This window comes from Oryctolagus cuniculus, chromosome 4 (assembly GCF_051225735.1).
Source record: "Oryctolagus cuniculus isolate XC-2025 breed Fujian yellow rabbit chromosome 4, ASM5122573v1, whole genome shotgun sequence".
NCBI lineage: Eukaryota > Metazoa > Chordata > Mammalia > Lagomorpha > Leporidae > Oryctolagus > Oryctolagus cuniculus.
The window spans coordinates 76,191,123-76,210,549 of NC_142870.1; the positions used below are offsets into that span (position 1 = coordinate 76,191,123).

The window sequence follows — 19,427 nt, forward strand, 5'->3', positions numbered from 1 at the left end:
CCGGTGCTGTCTTTGGTGTTCCTTGACCTTTCACTCTGCCCTTGACCTGCTCTACACGGGCCCCCCTCCCCTCCCCACACACACTGACTTCTTTGGTTTTCTCTCTCCTCCCGGGCAAGGGCTTCCAACCCGTTGCTCATCCCCTTTCTAGCGTTTTGCTTTTTCGGGCTATAGTAGGCAGTTCTTCTTCTTGACCCGTCGCTGCTAAACTCACAGACCCAGCAGTATCTTGGAGCTTCTCCCGGGAGGTTTATTCTTTGCACTGAAGACAGTCACTTGCCTGTTTATACCTAATTCCTGGCCCATTGGCCCAGAGCAGTGGGCAGCGCCGCTCACTTGTGCTCTCCTCCAGTCTCTAAATATTTGGCTCCAAAGGTTGAGCGCTCTCTGCCCTCTCATTTTCCTGAAGGCACAAAGTCTCTTCCCAGCCCCTTCCCTTTAGTCATTCCCCTCTTTCCAGTTGTTCCTTCTGCCGGGGCCTGGGGAGGGGGAGAGGCACACAGAGTCACACAGTTTGGGGACTGCTTTTTCTGCTCCGTAGTTGCGATCTGCTCTACATCACTGAATTCTCTCAGGTCACATAAGCGCCTGTACTGAGCGTGCTGCGTCTCCCGGCTCAACCCTCCAGACGACAGGAAACCGCAGGCCCCGATGTGCAGCCCAGAGCTGCTTCCTGACTCCTCTCCCAGCGCCAGGGCAGGTGCCCCGACAGGCCCTGTGCTGAGCCTCCTGGAGCCCACCGGGAGCCCAGCTGCAGGGGGATTCCATCTGGTTCGCATCCGTCAGCACTGCCTCTGCAGCCTTCCCTCGCTCCTCCTTTCAGCCCTGAGTTTCCCCAGCCGGCGTCCTACCCCAGCCCCAACCTGCTTCCAACCTGCTTCCTGTCCTCTCCTCTCCTCTGACCCCCGGGAGGCTTGCTCCTCCCTAGAGGAAACTGACCCCACCTTTTCTCCAGGACTCTCCTCCATTGTCATCTGCAGGTGCACCACTCCCCTTCTTTCTTTCTCCCAGGTGCAGGCTTGTCTTCCCTGGGGACCACACTTTCTCCCCCGGGGCGGCCTCTGGGTGGCAGGTGCCTTCAGGGCCCTCAGCAGCCTCCTCTCCTTCACTTCTCACCCTGCGGCACCTGTGTGCGCTAACATCCCCCGCCCTTGTCTTCCTCTTCATGCCGGAAGCCGCGGTGGCCTCTTCCAGCAGCTTCTGTCCTATCATGAGGACACCGAGCCCCAGGGAAGTTAGTAGGAAGAGTGAATAAGTCCAGCTCCCGTGGTAGGGGCCAAGGCCTGGCCCTGTGACAGTGCCATCGAGACAAGGCCTCTTTCGTCTCCAAGGAGGAAAATCCAAGTCCTTTAACTTCCAGGAGGCTGGGGACCAAGTGGGAAATGGTTTTCCATTGGGAAATGGTTATTCCCGTGTCTGTATGGAGCTATTCATGAAGGACATCCCTTTTCCTTTAAGAGATGCTATGAGGCTCCTCAGCAGGTGAAGTAGCTGCAAACACACATGCACTTGCAAATTCATCCATATACATACATACCTGAGAATACTTCTAAAGTTTATGGAAAAATGGAATTAAAGCATAAGTTTGTTTTGGTGAAAAAAAAAAAAAAAACACCCTGAAACCCATGCACAGTGTTTTCACAAAGCACAATTCTATGAACTTTTTGAAGTCCCCTTGTATGCCTGGATCTCCTGTGTGCTTTTCTGGCTAATTTTCTCAAAATTTTCTTACAACAAACAGATGTTATCATCCTTTGGCCTTCCAGAAAGTTAACAAACATGTCTTGAGCATCCAAAAAGACAAAAACAATAACAAACAAACAAAAAACCTAAACTATTGCCACGACGCTTGCTCGTGACCGGTCCACTTTTGCTTTGGCTGGATCACTTTCACCTCCGGGCAGCCATTGCTTTGATTGTACTTCGTCTTCAAGGATTGTACTGTGAAGCCATATTTCATTTCACGTTAGCAGTTCTTTGAAGAAATGCTTCAGGATTTTGATGCTACTTGTTGAAAATTTCCTCTGGGGCCGGTGTTGTGGTACAGTGGAGTAGCTGCTGCCTGTGGCGCCAGCGTCCCATATCAGAGCACCAGTTTGAATTCTCGCTGCTCTGCTTCCAGTCCAGCTCCCTGCTAGCGTGCCTGGGATAGCAATGGTGGATGGTCCAAGGACTTGGGACCCTGCTACCCACGTGGAGACCCAGATGGAGTTCTAGGCTCCTGGCTTCTGCCAGGCCCAGTCCTACCTGTTGCAGCTATTTGGGAGTGAACCAGCAGAGGTTCTCTGTGTCTCTCCCCCTGCCCCCACCCCATCACTCTGCGTTTCCAACAAATAAAATAAATTTTTAAAAATTTCCGGGCCGGCGCCGCGGCTCACTAGGCTAATCTTCCGCCTTGTGGCGCCGGCACACCAGGTTCTAGTCCTGGTCGGGGCACCAGATTCTGTCTCGGTTGCCCCTCTTCCAGGCCAGCTCTCTGCTGTGGCCAGGGAGTGCAGTGGAGGATGGCCCAAGTACTTGGGCCCTGCACCCCATGGGAGACCAGGGTAAGTACCTGGCTCCTGCCATCGGATCAGCGCGGTGCGCCAGTCGCAGTGCGCCGGCCGCGGCAGCCATTGGAGGGTGAACCAACGGCAAAGGAAGACCTTTCTCTCTGTCTCTCTCTCTCTCTCACTGTCCACTCTGCCTGTCAAAAAATAAATAAATAAATAAATAAATAAATAAATAAATAAATTTCCAGCTAATTCCCTGCTCTTGTTTGCAGCTGGTCTGAGCACAAAATATGGCACCAACTGAGTAAAAACTGTGTTCCACTTTGATTTTTCAATCAGAATTGCATAAGCTGAAGTAGTTGAGATATCTCCTGGTTCCAGGCTTCGGACTGGCCCAGCTCTGGCCATTGAGTTCATCTGGGGAGTGAACCAGCCGATGGAAAGTCTCTGCCTCTGCTTCTCTGTAACTCTGCCTTTCAAATAAGTAAAATCTTTTTAAATAAAATAAATTTTAAAATAAAATAAATCTTTTTAAAAAAAGATTTATTTTATTTATTTGAAAGGCAGAGTTACAGAGAGAGGTAGAGACACAGAGAGAGGTCTTCCATCCACTGGTTCACTCCGCAGATGGCCGCAACGGCCGGAGCTGCGCCAATCCAAAGCCAGGAGCCAAGAGCTTCTTCCAGATCTCCCACGTGGGTGCAGGGGCCCAAGGACTTGGACCATCTTCCACTGCTTTTCCAGGCCACAGTAGAGAGCTGGATCAGAAGAGAAGCAGCAGGACTCAAACCGGAGCCCATATGGGATGCCGGCGCTTCAGGCCAGGGCTTTAACCCACTGTGCCACAGTGCTGACCCCATAAATAAATCTTTAAAAAAATTCTTTCTCCACACCCTTGCCAGCATTGTATTTTTAAACATTTTTTAAAAGATGTATTTATTTGTTTGAAACTCAAAGTTACAGAGAGAGGAGGAGAAATGAGAGAGATATTCCGTCTGCTGAGTCACTCCCCGAGACAGCTGCAATGGCCAGAGCTGGGCCAGACCCAAGCCAGGAGCTTCTTCCAGGTCTCCCATGTAGATATCAGAGGCCCACACACTTGGGCCATCTTCCACTGCTTTTCCAAGGCCATTAGCAGAGAACTATATCAGAAGTGGAGCAGCCAGGATTCAAACCTGTGCTCATATGGGATGCTAGTGTTATAGGCAGCAGCTTTAACTGCTATGCCACAGCGCCAGCCCGGTTCATGGATTCTTTGAAGGATTTGATTTATTTACTTGAGAGGCAGAGTTAAAAGACAGAGGGAGAGACAAAGAGAAAGGTCTTCCATCTGTTGGTTCACTCTCCAAATGGTAGCAGGAGCTGGAGCTGGACTGATCTGAAGCCAGGAGCCAGGAGCTTCCTCTGGGTCTCCCACATGGGTGCAGGGGCCCAAGCACTTGGGCCATCTTCCTCTGCTTTCCCAGGCCATAAGCAGAGAGCTGGATCAGAAGAGGAGCAGCCAAAACTCAAACCAGTGCCCCTAAGTGATGCCAGCACTGCAGGCCATGGCTTTATCCCCTACACCACAACACAGGCCCCCACCTTTTTTTTTTTTTTTTTTTTTTTTTTACTTTTTGATAATAGGCATTCTAACTGGAGTGAGATGATACTTCCTAGTGGTTTTTATTTTTTTTATTTACATATCCCTCATGGTTAGTTTTACTGTGCATTTTTTCATGTGTTCATTGGCCATTTATATTTCTTCTTTTGAAAAATGTCTTAACTACATAGTTTGTCCTGTTGAATTTCTTGAGCTTCTTATAGATTCTGTATATTAATCCTTCATCAGATGCATGGTTCGCAAATATTTTCTCCCATTCTTCCAGTTGTCTTTTCACTCTGTTGATTATTTCCTTTGTGGTGCAGAAGCTTCTTAGTTAGATATAGTCTCATTTGTCTATTTTTGCTTTTATTGACTGTGTTTTTGGGGTTTTATCCAAAAAATTCATCGCCAATGATCTGGAGTGTTTACCCTGTGTTTTCCTCTAGTAGTTTCATAATTTCAGATCTTACTTTGAGGTCTTTGATCACTTTTGATTGGATTTTTGTAGGGGGTGTAAGGTAGGGGGTCTGTTTTCAAACTTCTGCACGTGGAAACCCAGTTTTCCCAGTACAACTTATTAAACATACTCTTCTTTCTCCAGAGAATGCTTCTAGGACCTCAGTCACAGTTAAGTTGGTTGTAGGTGGATGCATTTATTTGTGTTGTTCAGTTTCAGTGGTCTTTGTGTCTGTGTCTATTTTCACGTCAGTACCATGCTGCTTTGGTTACAATCGTGCAGTACATCTTGAAACCAGGTATTATGATGCCTGCAGCTTTGTTTTTTCTGGTCAAGACTGCTTTGGGCCTTGAGAGTCTTTTGTGTTTCCATATGAATATTAGGATTGGTTTTTCTGATTCTTTTTTTTTAAAGATTTATTTATTTATTTGAAAGTCAGAGTAACACAGAGAGAGGAGAGGCAGAGAGAGAGAGAGAGAGAGGGAGAGAGAGAGAGAGAGGGAGAGAGAGAGAGGGAGAGAGAGAGGGGGAGAGAGAGAGAGAGAGAGAGAGAGAGAGAGAGAGGAAGAGGTCTTCCATCCAATGGTTCACTCTCCAAATGGCCACAATGACTGGGGCTGGGACAGGTTGAAGCCAGGAGCCAGGAGCTTCCTCCAGGTCTCCCGTGTGGATGCAGGGGCTCAGGGAGCTGGATCAGAAGCAGAGCAGCCAGGACTCAAACCAGCGCCCATATGGGACGCAGTTTTAACCGGCAACACCACAGCGCTGGCCCCTGGTTCTTACGTATTTATTCTGTATCCTATCTTTTTATTGAACACTAACTAATTTTCTGAGTTTTCAGCTGATTTTCTTACAGTTTCTACCTAATGTTAATTGTACCTGATTTGTAAGAGCTGTATCTTATTTTTTACTGGTCTCATATCTCACTGAATTAGGTCACTCCCTGACTAATTATTTGCAATATTCTTAAAGCAGATGTTTTATTTTTTCTCTGATTCCACTGAAGATAACTCCAGTGTTTCTTCACAGAGTATGTTATAGGCTGTTGGTAAGAAAGATTGTCTTACACTGGAAAGAGTCATTCTATTCCTGGATTTTAAAAGGTTTTGGTTTCTTTTTTTTAATGTTTTTTTTTTTCTGTTGTCTTTGTTTTTAATCGGGAAAATGAGGACTCCTCGTTTCCATTACCCAGCATGGAGGCAGGCAGAGAAGCACTCCATAGAGAGGAGAAGGGTTGCTGCTCCGTCTGGGTGACCCCTCTAATCCTCTCAACAGTTTTCTGTAAGCCACATCATTCCTGTTTTCAATGAGATGACTCCCCAGTACACCCTTCCGCACTTGGTGCACATCTGTCTACACTGAATGCTAATCTGCTCTGCATTGTGGCACAGCAGGATAAACCACCACCCGCACCACCAGCATCCATGTGGTTTAGTCCCAGCTGCTCCACTTCCGATTCAGCTCTCCGCTGATGCACCTGGGAAAGCAGTGAAGATTGGCCCAGGGGTCTGGGAGACCTGGATAAAGCTCCTGGCTTCTGGTTCCTGGCTTTGGCCTAGCTCAGGCCTGACTGTTGGTGGGCATCTGGGGAGTGAATCAGTGAATGTCTTAAGGTCTCTCATATCTGCCTCACCTTTTCAGTTTCTTTTTCTATCTCCAGCTGCCTCCTTTCAGGCATTTTTTCTTCCATTTTTCTCCCTTTCTACTAGCTTCCAAGTTATGCATTCTGTTTCTAGATTTCTACTGGTTACCTTGACACTTTAAGACGCATACTTTATTAATCAATGGGGATAGCGCTGTTGCATAGTGGGTAAGGCCACTGCCTGAAGTTCCAGCATCCCATATGGCCACCGGTTCGAGTCCTGGATGCTCTTCTTCCAATCCATCTCTCTGCTATGGCCTAGGAAAGCAGTAGAAGATGGCCCAAGTCCTTGGGCCCCTGCACTCGCGTGGGAAACTCAGAAGAAGCTCCTGGCTCTTGGCTTTAGATTGGCACAGTTCTGGCCATTGCGGCCATTTGGGGAGTGAACCAACAGATGGAAGACCTCTTTCTCTCTCTGCCTCTCCTTCTCTCTGTGTGTAATTCTGACTTTCAAGTAAATAAATAAATCTTTAAAAAATAAGCATACCTTATTAATAAAAATCTAAGTTATTTCCTTTTTTTCTTTGAATAACACAGAACCTTAGAGAAACTTTGTCCACTTCCTGACATCCCTTGATGCTTACTTTAGTTGTATTTAGATTTTTCTAACTCCCAAGACATTGTCATTATTATTTTATAGGGTAGGGAAGCTTTTTTCTGCCAAGAGCCATTGGGATATTTACATCATTTGTAGGCCATACAAAATTATCATCTTAAAAATGAGCCTGCTATAGATTTATAATTTCATGTGCTGCCTGTCGTTGCCTTGGCAGGGCCAGACCAAATGATTTTGTGGGTCTTATTGGCAGGTGAGCCATTCACCACCCAGTTATTGCTCATTTTGATAGTCATTTTTTTCCTTTTTCCGGATCTGCTCAGGTAGTTTTATGGTCTTTGCATCTTTACTTAATGTCTTCAGCATCTTCATTTAAACATACTCTGTGGTCTCATTCTACTGTTAGTTGTTTTTGCTGGTTCGTGCTCATGGTGCTGGGTTCATCTTTGACTCATGATTTGTGTTCACCTGCATTTCTCGGGAATTATGTGTGTGATTGTTGGTGCCCAGCTGGAAAGTGGGATGAGGACTGGCATCCACTTCGCTGAGTGTCCAGGGCAGCGACCAACTCCAGAGCACTTGAAATCAGATTCGAGGGTTGAGGATTTTGTGAACACTCCAAGTATACTTGTTTGTCTGCAAGCATTCTGATCAGAAAAATCGGGGCGAGCCCCTGCGTACCTGTTCAGTTCGAGTTTCCAGTCAGCCTATTTTATTCTGATTTCTGGAGGGCCAAGCTCAGGGACAGATTAATTTCTTAGTCACTTCATAGGTGGAACTGTCAGGCATCCATCATCTGTCATGGTATTAGAAGTAGAAGTGTATGTCCTGAAATTTCACTCCCAGTTTTATGTGGGCTTTGGAAGAGGCAGCATCATCGGTGGTGTGGTTGGCCTTAACAATCAGTGCCTGGAGAGAGTTTTGAGGGGTGAAGTGAACGGGACAGGCTCCAGCTTCCACTCATCGTCCTCGGTGCAGGTCCCGTGCAGAATCTCAGCCAGGGAGGACATCCTGAGTAATGACCGGCACGAGTTCTTCGAAATCCACTTAAGCCCCGGCTCTGCCAGGGCACAGGCCATTTTCTCCTGCACTGTGGTTCTGGCTCCCAGCTGCTTGGTTCCTCAGGGGAAAGCCCACTTTTTCCAGCTCTCTCTGGGATCTTGGGCCCTACCACACCTGAGGCACCGACCTCCCTGGATCTCCTCTATCCCAGAAATCACCTTGCGTAAGTCGTCTGTCCCACAAGCTGCTCCCTCTGACCAACTCACAGCTTCCTAACCCCAACCCACTCAAGAATCCCCTCCCTGATCCAAACAAGACAGCCTCATGTCCTCCCTTCCCCCTCCCTTCCTACCCTTCTCCCCCATGCTCTTTTTCCTATGTCCTCTCCTAGGCCCTACTGTTGTACACAGAATGTCTCGGTCACATCTTTTTTGATAACATCAGCCCCCGCTCATATTCATTCCATGAGCCGTCAGCTCTTGGTTGCAGCATCAGACTGAAATGCCACACACATACACACACACACACAGGCAACAGAGGGTTCCAAGGTCAGCCTGTCACTGTACAACCATTTCATTCCATGTGGCTGTTTTGTTTGTTTGCTTCTAGCCCAAGAGGCCCAGAAACCAACCTGGAGGTGCTATCTGAAGGCAGTGGGAAACAAGCTGGCCTTGCGCGCTGTGATGAAGCAGACTCCATGGGTGGAAAGCCCACCATCAGTGCAGATGAGGAGGAAGGGCCCCAGACTTGCCGTGTATGCGGGGACAAGGCCAATGGTTACCACTTCAACGTCCTGACATGTGAAGGCTGCAAGGGCTTTTTCAGGTAGTTACCCCTCTGCCTCTCACCCACCTGCCACCATCGGCACACTGGGTCCCTCTCTCTGGGTCGACCATGAGCCTGCGGGGCAATGCCGCAGGACCTCCACTTGATCCGTCCCCAGGCTGAGTGTGGAGTGGTGGCCCAGCCAAAGGCTTCTCATTAGTCTCGCCGGAGCCAAGCCATTTGCATCTCAGAGAAATCCCTCATCCTCGGTCTTCCCGCTCTACTCGGGGAAGGTGCCCTTCCATGACGATCCCTCTTTCATCTTTTCATGCATTCTTGAAAAAAACCAGACGGTCAGTCAGTGAAAGTACAGAATTCAAAAATGCACCGCGTGAGTATTCATGTACATTTAGGGGGATGCTTGTTAGAACGGCAGAAAATAAGTGAAAAAGATAATAAAATAAGCCCCCCTACTGATAGGAAGGACCAGAAGATTAAGGACTGAAAAGTCCCAGCCCCAGCACGGAGCCTTCCGCTAGCTTCACAATGAGGAAAATGTGTTGCCGCTCTTAACAGGAAGTCTGAGTTCATTGGCTCGGTGCTTTCCATGTCTCTCTTCCGCCATCTTACTGGACAGCTCTGACATCATCACTGGCTCCCCTTAAGGGAGCACAGAGCCAGGGGCTCAGGCTCTCTGCCTCCTCCCACCACCAGGAGAACCCACCCTGTCCTCCGAGGGAGAAAAGCCTCCGCATGGATAACCAGTTCCTCTGGCTGCTCCTGGCCACCCATCCACCCACCCCGGAATCCAGAAGTGGGATTGTAGGGCAAGGCGGCCTCCTGTGCGTCCATGCTCCTGGCCTCAGTTTCCTCCGGCCTCCTTGTCCAAGAAGGAGAAATCTGGGCAGAGGCCAATCTCCATGGAAACACTGCAAGGGTGTGAAGGAGGGGGGATGGCAGGGGCAGGGGACAGGGATCTGGGGCCTGGGGCTAAGCGGCCCAGAGAGTGGCCCAGGGGCTTCCTGTGGGAGAGTTGCAGGGCAGACCCCTTTCCCCGTTCTCCTTCCTCTAGCTGAGTCCTGGAACCCCAGGGAAGAACCCCAACCTTCGCGTGGCAGCCCAGAAGAGAGGAGGGCGCGGCCTGGGAGCCCCGCGGCAGCCCCTACCCCGTTGCTCCCGCTCTCCCGCAGGAGGACCGTGAAACGCAACGCCCGGCTGAGATGCCCCTTCCGGAAGGGCGCCTGCGAGATCACCCGGAAGACCCGGCGCCAGTGCCAGGCCTGCCGGCTGCGCAAGTGCCTGGAGAGCGGCATGAAGAAGGAGAGTGAGCAGCGGGTCCCCAGAGCGGGCGGGTGGGGGAAGTCAGGCGTGCCCCGCGCAGGCGCGCCCAGGGACACCTGTGCACAGGGTGTGGCACGTGCACCCACGTTCCCGGAGAACCCAGGGGCGCGTGGGAGATTGCTGCATGGGCCAGAGGCAGCCACGCGCATGCGAAGGGTGCTGGAGGGCTTGTAGCTCGCTCTCTGGGAGGCGTGGTGGGCTTTCCGCCTCTTCATAATCCTCATCCTGGTGCTACAACCAAATGAGGAAGGGGAGGCGCGGATAAGGAGGGATGGCCCCCAGTCTTTCAGATGCTATCTCTGTGTAGGGGAACTGTTTTGCCGGCAGGCAGGCGACATGGGGTGGTCTGTGCTGCCTGTTCCACATTAGTATACTCGCATTTCTGCCTCCGGGTGACTTTTTTTTTTTTTTTTTTAAGATTTATTTATTTATTTGAAAGTCAGAGTTATGCAGAGAGAGGTGAGGCAGAGAGAGAGGTCTTTCATCTGCTGGTTCACTCCCCAATTGGCCACAATGGCCGGAGCTGTGCTGATCCAAAGCCAGGAGCCAGGAACATCTTCTGGGTCTCCTATGCACACGCAGGGGCCCAAGGACTTGGGTCATCTTCTACTGCTTTCCCAGGCCACAGCAGAGAGCTGGATCGGAAACGGAGCAGCCAGGTCTCAAACCGGCGCCCATATGGGATGCCGGTGCTTCAGGCCAGGGCATTAACCCACTGCGCCACAGCCCGGCCCCTCCAGGTGGCTCTTGAGAGTCAGGCTGGGGTGGGCAACAGGGAGGCGGTGGGGACGGTGAGGGGAGGGCTAGAGTCACCAGGGCTGTGTTGGTCTGTAAACTCACGGCCCCGCCCCAGGCAGCCTCTCTTAGGGGTCCGGTTCTCTAGCCACGTAGGCAGGGAGCCTGGCCTGCAGCCGGCTGAGAGTAAGGATTGTGTGTGCGGATCTGCCCACTCCAAGCACCCCAGCAGCTGGGCTTTGCACACACGAGTGGCCTCCTCCAGGTATAGAGGAAACAGCAGAGTTGCTGTTCCTTGCTAGGCAGTAGTCCCAGCTCTCCAGGGTCTTGTAGACTCAGAGCCCTCGGGGGTCTCTGCGTCATTCACGAGAAAATAATCCTCTCAGGGCCATTTACTGAACATGTGTGGAGGCACTCTCTTTGGTCCCCTGCGTGCGCCTTCTCATCCTAACAGCACCACAAGCATCCTTGCTCCAGTGTGCAGGGCACGCGGCTAAGGCAGGCGAGGCTAAGGAGCTTGTGTGAGGTCATGGTCAATGGCAAAAGCTTCCTGTAAACCCAGTGCCTTTTAAGTGGAAGCCTGCACTCTCCCAGGGCCCCACAGTGTGGTCACAAATCCACTGCAGGGGGCAGCACCGCAGCCCCGCCTCACCTCTGCCCTCACACAGGTGTTTCTCCAGAGGAACCCACAGATCCCGTGCCCACCACCCCAAGTGTGGACAAGGGGGAGCTCCTTGCGGTCAGCACTCTCCCTTTCACCTAACGTATTCTGTAGCCTTGAGAGGGCTCTGCAGGGGCTCCCCCGGGAGCTGAGCCTGCTCGGATGTCCCCGCAGTGATCATGTCCGATGTGGCCGTGGCACAGAGACGGGCTCTGATCAAGAGGAAGAAGAGAGAACGGATGGAGGCTCAGCCGCCGGGAATGCAAGGGCTGACGGGAGAGCAGCGGATGATAATCGAGGAGCTGATGGACGCTCAGATGAAAACCTTTGACACCACCTTCTCCCATTTCAAGAATTTTCGGGTAGGAGGTCTCTGGGCTGGCTCCGCTTCTGGGTTCACTCCTCAAAGCTCCAGTCTCATTGCCAAGTCTCCTGCAGGTGTGGTCCCTGGGTCAGCAACATCAGCATCCCCTGGGGCTTGTTAGAAATGCAAATCCAAGCAGACCAGCTCAGTTGAAACTCCGGGGAGGGGCAAGACCCCCAGGTGGTCCAAGACTGGCTCATTGTGAGAATGGCTTCTCTCTCTGTCTGCAGCAGGTAGGGATTGGATATGAGCGAGAGATGGAGGAAGAGCTAAGAGGCTCCATGGGCTGCTGGCATTCAGAGCTCTGTCTACGTAGGGTCAAGACCTGTTGCATGTGCGTGTGTGTGTGTGTGTGTGTGTGTGTGATCATGTGAGCTGGTGTTCATTAGCCCCGTCTGTTCTCCCAGAAGTCTCCCACCCCCTGTACTCAGCTATCTCAGAGACCCAGGTTAGCCCACGGGCCTCAGGTCTGCTCTCTCAGTTTGTAGCTCCCCAAACCCTCTTTGGGTTGTCTGAGCTCAGTGTCTGGGATGCTGGGGACGTAGAATGGGTGGACACCCTCTCACCTTTTATTCCCACTGGGCAGGGTTGTGCGTGACCGCAACTGCCTAAATCCCGAAAGCACCATTTGGGAAAAGGCCAGAGAGGAGAAATGTGTGGGGGCTTGAGTTCACGCGCCTGTATGCAGGAATAAGCACCAGCAGCCGAGCATCCTCTTGGGCTGTGGCTGGCTGGCTGGGGCCCGTGTGGGGGCCTAGGAAACACATGCTGTCTCTCTTCTCTCCACCTCCTGGCTGTGTCCCAGCTGCCGGAGGTGCTTGGCAGTGGCTGTGAGATTCCAGAATCTCTGCAGGCCCTAACGGAGGAAGAGGCTGGCAGGTGGAGACAGATCCAAGAAGAGCTGGGCACCATGAAGCTCTCTCTGCAGCTGCGGGGGGAAGACGGCAGCGTCTGGAACTATACGCCCCCAGCTGACAGAAGTGGGAAAAAGCTCTTTTCTCTGCTGCCCCACTTGGCTGACATGTCAACCTACATGTTCAAAGGCATCATCAACTTTGCTAAAGTCATCTCCTACTTCAGGTAGGACATGAGGCTGGGGGAATGGGTTGTGGAGAAGAACAAAAAATGACCAAGTGGCTCAAGGGCCTGGGGTAGAGCCCCCTGAGTTTGGGAGGCATGGGCGCAAAAGATCCTGCTTTAACTCTGCCCCTAGGACACCAGTGCTGCTGGAGAATATAGAGGCCTGGCTCCAGGTCCCGTTAGCTTTGTGCCCGTAGGCCTGCCATGTAATGCAGCTGCATCTCCGCCTCCCCAGTAATGCCTTCTTCCAGGGCTGGTGTATAACGTGAGAAAATGTCTGAGGAGCACACGAGCGCATGGCCCGTGGAGGACTTCAGATAGTAACCCCTTTCCCTAGCGTTTCCTTCCCTTGTAAGGGCAGGAATCTCACGTCAGCCGTTCTAGAGCAAAGAATGAGTTGGTAGGAAGTCCAGAGAGTGAAGAATGTGGGTAGAGAGCGAGGGACAGGTGCGGGGCTCCAGCAGGCTGCTTCCAAGAGAAGGTTGAGAAGGCTCTGGGGGGTGGTGGGTGGTCCTGAGGGCCAAACGGCTGGGTCTCCCTGGGGCCAGGTGTGGAGCGCACAAGCGTGGGACTGCTGGGTCAGCAGGAGGCCTGGGAAGCTCCTATCCATGAGATGCAGTCTGCTAGGGCTGGGGTGGTGCTGTGTGTCAGCCCAAGGGTTGGCCACCTTGACTTCCTCAGCCTGATCACACAGGGCTGAGTCAACATGCAAGGACTCCCTGATTTCATCGGCAGGTTGTGTGTGTTCCAGGAGCCCACAGGTCCCCTTGTGGCCCTGTGGGTGACAGGAAAGGCTGGTTTATTGGGGTGAGGGTGGCAACAGGCTGGAGTGGGTTCAGGTTGCAGCAGCTTCGATCAAGGCAGCAAGGGCAGAAGGCTACTTAGCAATTTGAGCATTGGCAGATCCCTGTGGATACATGTTGATCCACAGGGTAATGCCAGGGGAAGAGGTCGTTTGTTGCTTCTCCAATATTTTTTTAAATGTGTTTATTTGAGAGGCTGGAACACACACACACACACACACACGGAGGAGGAGGGGGAGAGAGGAAGAGATGGAGAGCTCCTATCCACTGGTTTATACTCAGTATTTCCACAAGTGCTGGAACTCAGCTGGGCTGAAGCTAGGAGCCAGGATTTCAGTGTAGATCTCTCAAGTGGGTAGCAGGAACCCAGCTACCTGAGCCATCTCTGCTGCTTCCCATGGTCTGCGTTAGCAGGAAGCTGGAGTCAGGAGCTGGAGCCAGGCATCTGACAACCCAGGTACTCAGATTTGTGATGGGGAAGCTTCAGCGGGCATCTTGACAGGTGTCTTAGGGTAAAGGCTTGCCTGGTGCCCATCAGTTTCGAGCACACAGACCCTAGGCTTCACTGTCACCTTCCTTCTACAGATAGAAACCGAGCTTTACCAAGGTTAAGAAACTTGAACAAGGTCCCAGCTAATCAGTGGTAGATGGCAGATTTGAAAATCACAGAATGCAAACTTCAGAGTCAGCTCCCTACCAGGTCCTGATCCATACACTGGGAAGACACAGAAGAATAAGGTCAACACCCTGGCTTTTATAGCTCAGTTTTATGGACCTAAAACAAGGTTGGGTGTGAGGAGCACAGGGCATGAAGTTCTCAGGAGACCATAACCGGGGTGGGGCTTTCCTGAGAGGTGGCGCTGCAGGCCGTCCCTCCCAGGCTCCCAGAGACTCCTGCGTGTCAGGAATGATGGCTTCAGGGGTGGACGGATAGGAAGGCTGACCATGGAGGCTTATTATGCAGCATCATGGCTAGGCACTGGGAGTGGGGCTCAACACCTCCAGGCTGCAGAAATAGGAGCATGCACCTGTTAAATCCAACAGAGACAGCAGGAAGCATGGGCGGCAAGCCACATGGAGCTCCTGCCAAGGGAGTGGCACCTGCGGGAGGACTCTGTGCTTGGAAAGATTCATGGCAGGACCAAAGACATAGCTTGGCCTGAAGAACTAGCAGGGTGTTTACTGCAGTGAGGCGGCCAGAGCCATCATTCCAAGGGTGGTGGGAAGTGAGGTAGAACAGGTGAGGCCAGCGCTGAGCTGTCAGGGGTAGGTCAGTGGCTGGGTGGGTATTTGGAGCAGATGGGCCAGGCTGCCTGGAACTTGGATGCCAGACTGAGTGAGTGAGCAGTGAAGGTCGCAGGAGAGGACTGTGAGGGAGAGAGATGGGAGGCAACCAGGAAGCATCTGCAGCTGCATCAATCCCCAGGGACTGGCGCCCATCCTACCTCACCTCCCTGACCCCGCCCCCAATGCATATTCTGTGTTGTGGGGATGAGCCCTGGAGCCATCCTCTGGGCAGCCTCCCTGGGAGCTGTCATCCCCTCCCCCTCCCTGCTGCCAGGGACTTGCCCATCGAGGACCAGATCTCCTTGCTCAAGGGAGCCACCCTCGAGCTGTGCCTCCTGAGATTCAACACCGTGTTCAACGCAGAGACTGGCACTTGGGAGTGTGGTCGGCTGTCCTACTGCGTGGAAGACCCTGAAGGTGCCTGCAGGATGCCTGCCTGCCCTGGCTGGGGGAGGGAAAGCCAACAGCTGGGGCAGGAAGGGCCCCCTGCCAGGGTCTTTGGGGTCTGGGACCAAGGGCAGGAAGACCGGGCGATGGGCCTTGGTGAGGGAAGGCTGGGTGTTGGCTCTGCATCCTGAAAAGCTGCCCCTCCTTCCTGCATCCATACTCAGGAGGCTTCCAGCAACTTCTTGTGGATCCCTTGCTGAAATTCCACTACATGCTGAAGAAGCTGCAGCTGCACAAGGAGGAGTACGTGCTGATGCAGGCCATCTCCCTTTTCTCCCCAGGTGATGGCCTCCCCGGGCTGCTGGCACCCTCAGCTTGATCTGCCCTCCTCAAGAAAGGTGCCAGCCGCCAGCCCTTGCTCCACACTCCCTGCACAGCCAGCATGGGAACTCTGGCCGGTTTCTCCCTGGGCCGGGGAAGGGGGGTTGAGGCAAGGCCCAAGTCCTCCCTCCCTTCCCGCCTGGTGACTCCTGCTCTGGCACCTGGTTAGCTGGCGGCTCCTGCTCTGGGCTCCACTGCCTGGCTGGCCCCACACTGCTTTCCCCTCCCCGCCAGACCGCCCAGGTGTGGTGCAGCGTGAAGTGGTGGACCAGCTTCAGGAGCGATTCGCCATCACCCTGAAAGCCTACATCGAGTGCAGTCGGCCGCAGCCCACCCACCGGTGAGCACAAGCAGAGAGGGAGGAAGGGTGTGGGGTGGGTATGGAGGGGCTTCTCCCTGGGGCTCTGTCTGCCTAGGGCTCTCTGGGAGAGCAGTCTGGAGACTGTGACCTCCCCTGAGGCTTTCTGCCCACTCAGCCCCAGTGCCAGCCAAGTCCTGGGGAAAACTAGGGCGGGCCAGGGGCTGTGTCTGATTGCTAGGATGTTTCTCTGCGCGGCGCCTTCCCTACTAGTGTGGTCATCAAGAGGTGGAAAGAGTCAGATATTCTTTGGGGTCTTTTGGCAGAGTCTTCTAGCAATAGCTGGAACCCCACTATGATAGGAATGGTCACACTAATACTGCTAATCATAAATAAATCGATCATAGTCAATCGATCAGAAGCATTTTGCATGGACCACATCATCTTTAATCCTCCAAACACTGCCAGGAGGTGGACACCACCACCATCCTGCAAGGGGGCGAGGCGCAAGCTGCTGCCCAAGGCTCTGCAGGTGGTAGAGCTGCCAAAGCAAGTGCCAAGTACAACTCTCCATGACTGCTGACCAGGCAGGAAGCGCACCTGCACAGCGGGTGGGAAACTCCTCAGTGTGTGATCTCAACTCCCAGACACTTCACACCATCAGTGGTCCTAAGTGCTTAGTCTGGGGCCTACCTAGTGCCTAGTCTGTTGTCAATAGACCCAAGAATGAGCTTGGCCTGCTTTGAGCCCAAGGCCATAAGGATTGACACCAAGGTCAGCACGGGGTGAACTTACCACTGAAACCCTTACCTGGCCTGCAGCAGCTTTTGTGTTGGCCCAGTGTCCTGGGCTGCTGGAGCGGCAGTGTTTGTAATTGCTCAGGCCTCCCCAGGGTGGAGCCCCTAGGCTGGAGATGTCTTCTTTTTCATCTTGGGGGAGCTGACAGGTGTGGTGTGTCTTCCACGCTAGGTTCAGAGCTGGAGCCAGGCAGGGATTTTAGCCTGCAGTGCTCGACCTGCACGTCTGCTCTGCTTGGACCTGGCCCCTGGATTTTAACCAAGGCAGTGAGCTGCTGCCTGCCCCACTGCTCACCACACAACTACCTCTGCATTGTTTGTGCCTCAGTGTCTGGATTTTCCCACTGAGGTCCCTTTGTGCCAGGATTCCAGCCCTGCGGTGGGGTGGGAGTAGGGAGAGTATGGCTGCCACTTGAACCCCCATGCTGAAAGGGAAGCTTAAGGTGTTCAGTCAAGCCGTGTCTCTTGGCCAGCCTCAAGGCGGTCCCCGGGTGGTGGGCTGGGAGAGGGTGGCTGCATCCTTGACCTGTGCCCCGGCCGGCCCACAGCTTCCTGTTCCTGAAGATCATGGCTGTCCTCACTGAGCTTCGTACTATCAACGCCCAGCACACACAGCGGCTGCTGCGGATCCAGGACACACACCCCTTCGCCACCCCCCTCATGCGGGAGCTGTTCAGCACCACAGATGACTGAGCGGCTGCTTTTGGGCTAGGCCTCAACAGGGCAGCCAGGCCCACAGCCCTCCGAGCCCCCATGTGGACACCACCATTGGTCAACGATGCCTTGTGAGCCTGCCTCTCCCAGAGACCTGCTGCTGTGGCCACAGGGGACTAGCATTTCTCAGGAAAGGACATGCACCCCCTCTAAGCCCTGAGTACAGTTCAGTCCATGGAGAGTGCACTGGCTACCCTCTCCCTAGAAACGGTCCTGTGGTCTGGACTAGATCCCCAAATCCCAGGAAATCCCAAATCCACTCATGTGCTGTGGTGGGAGGCGAGAAGGGGTGCCCAGGGCTGGGCAATCTGAAGATCTGCACCCACACCCAAGTTCATTAGCTCCAGTCTTTTCATTGCTACCTCAAACCCTTTGGGCTCCCATTTTCCCACCCATTCCCAACCCCCAGCCCCCTGTCCCGACCTGCTCAGGGGTTCCAAGGCTGTGTGGGTCTCCTAGCGAGAGGCCAGGAGGCCTGCCACAAATGTCAGAAGCTTGCCGTGACTTTATTCTGGGCACATTCTTTTGTGTTTCCACGTTTATTCAAACACCTTATTAAGCAGTAAATTATGAGGAGCTTAAAAAATTTCATGGAAAATGTTATAAAAAATCACTAACCTTCAATTTCAAGTTTTTTTGTGCATGCTAAAGTAAACTTACCTTGTAATTCCATTTTCCATGACCTTTTTGAAGAACGCTTGTTATGCAACCTGCTATGGGGCATCTGACATTGGCCCACATGTTTCCTGGCCTCAGAGAGTTTATTGTTAAGAAAACACAGCAGAAACCCAAATAATTTGGATCAAAAGGAGAAGTGACAAGTGACAAAAGAAGCATGAGAAATTTCTTTGGATGCTGAGCTGTACTGGGGTTCTGTGGTTATCTGGAATCCAAGTGAGGGTTCCCTAAGGCACTTGTGTATGTGAGAGGAAGGACAGGCACGGTGGTTGTGGGTAAATACATGTGACTTGGTGAGAGCAGGTCTGTTCCCCATGTGACTGGAGTCCGTGTTTGCCTCTGAGCCCAGAATGCTGGACTGCTCTGGTCTGAGACTATGGTAATAGTCAGTTAATAAATGTGTTGGAGCAGAACCATTTGCACACATCTAATATTCCTGTGCGTCCTCAAAGCTAGAGTATGAAAGTACCTGCTTTGTTTATAGCCATCTTTGAATAAAATGCTTTTCAAAGTTTGAGGGGCTGGGGCCAGCGCCATGGCTCACTTGGTTAATCCTCCACCTGCGGCGCCAGCATCCCATATGGGCACCAGGTTCTAGTCCCAGTTGCTCCTCTTCCAGTCCAGCTCTCTGCTGTGGCCTGGGAGTGCAGTGGAGGATGGCCCAAGTGCTTGGGCCCCTGCACCTGCATGAGAGACCAGGAAGAAGAACCTGGCTCCTGGCTTCGGATCAGCTCAGCATTGGCCGTAGTGGCCATTTGGGAAATGAACCAACAGAAGGAAGACCTTTCTCTCTCTCTCTATGACTCTACCTGTCAAATAAAAAAAAAAAAAAAGTTTGAGGGGCCAGTGTTGTGGCACAAAGCTAAGCAGATGCATGAGACACTGGCATCCCCTATGAGTGCCACCGATTCAAGTACTGGCTGTTCCCTAATAGCTGGGAAAGCAGTGGAAGATGGAACAAATGCCTAGGCCCCTGACACCCATATGCCCCTGATACCCGCTGGGCCCTTGACACCCACGTGGGAGACCTGAATGGAGTTCCAGTCTCCTGGCTTCCATCTGGCCCAGCCCAGCCCTGGTTGTGGCCATTTGGGGAGTGAACCAGCAGATGGAAGATCTCTCTTGTCTTTCCCTCTCTTTCTGTAACTCTGCCTTTCAAAGAAGGAAGAAAAAGAAAAAAAGAAAGAGGAGAGAAAGAGATGAAAGGGAGAAAGAAATATCTTTGATTTTTAAAAAAAGTTTATTTGAAAGGCAGAGGGGGAAGAGATCTTTCATTCTTGGGTTTGTTTTCCAAAAGCCGACAGGAGCCAGGGTTAGGCCATGCTGCAGCCAGAAGCTCAGGGCTCCTCTCCATCCAGGTCTCTTGTGTGGATGGGAGGAACCCAAGTACTTGAGCTATCTG

At 52.4% G+C, this 19,427-nt stretch overlaps 1 protein-coding gene across 2 annotated transcripts in view; it reads left to right on the plus strand.

The window, feature by feature from the left end:
• NR1I2 (nuclear receptor subfamily 1 group I member 2) overlaps positions 1 to 17,729 on the plus strand; it is a 32,042-nt gene extending 14,313 nt beyond the window's left edge. The window contains exons 2-9 of one of the 2 annotated variants that reach the window (XR_016232045.1): positions 8,344 to 8,559; positions 9,690 to 9,823; positions 11,411 to 11,598; positions 12,406 to 12,680; positions 15,045 to 15,187; positions 15,382 to 15,460; positions 15,773 to 15,878; positions 17,182 to 17,679. Coding sequence is in view for 1 of the 2 variants with exons in the window: in NM_001082067.2 (NP_001075536.1) it covers positions 8,432 to 8,559; positions 9,690 to 9,823; positions 11,411 to 11,598; positions 12,406 to 12,680; positions 15,045 to 15,187; positions 15,382 to 15,498; positions 15,773 to 15,878; positions 17,182 to 17,326 (1,236 nt within the window). In the remaining variant the exon portion in view is untranslated. 2 annotated transcript variants of the gene reach the window in all.
• Positions 17,730 to 19,427: the final 1,698 nt, after the last annotated feature.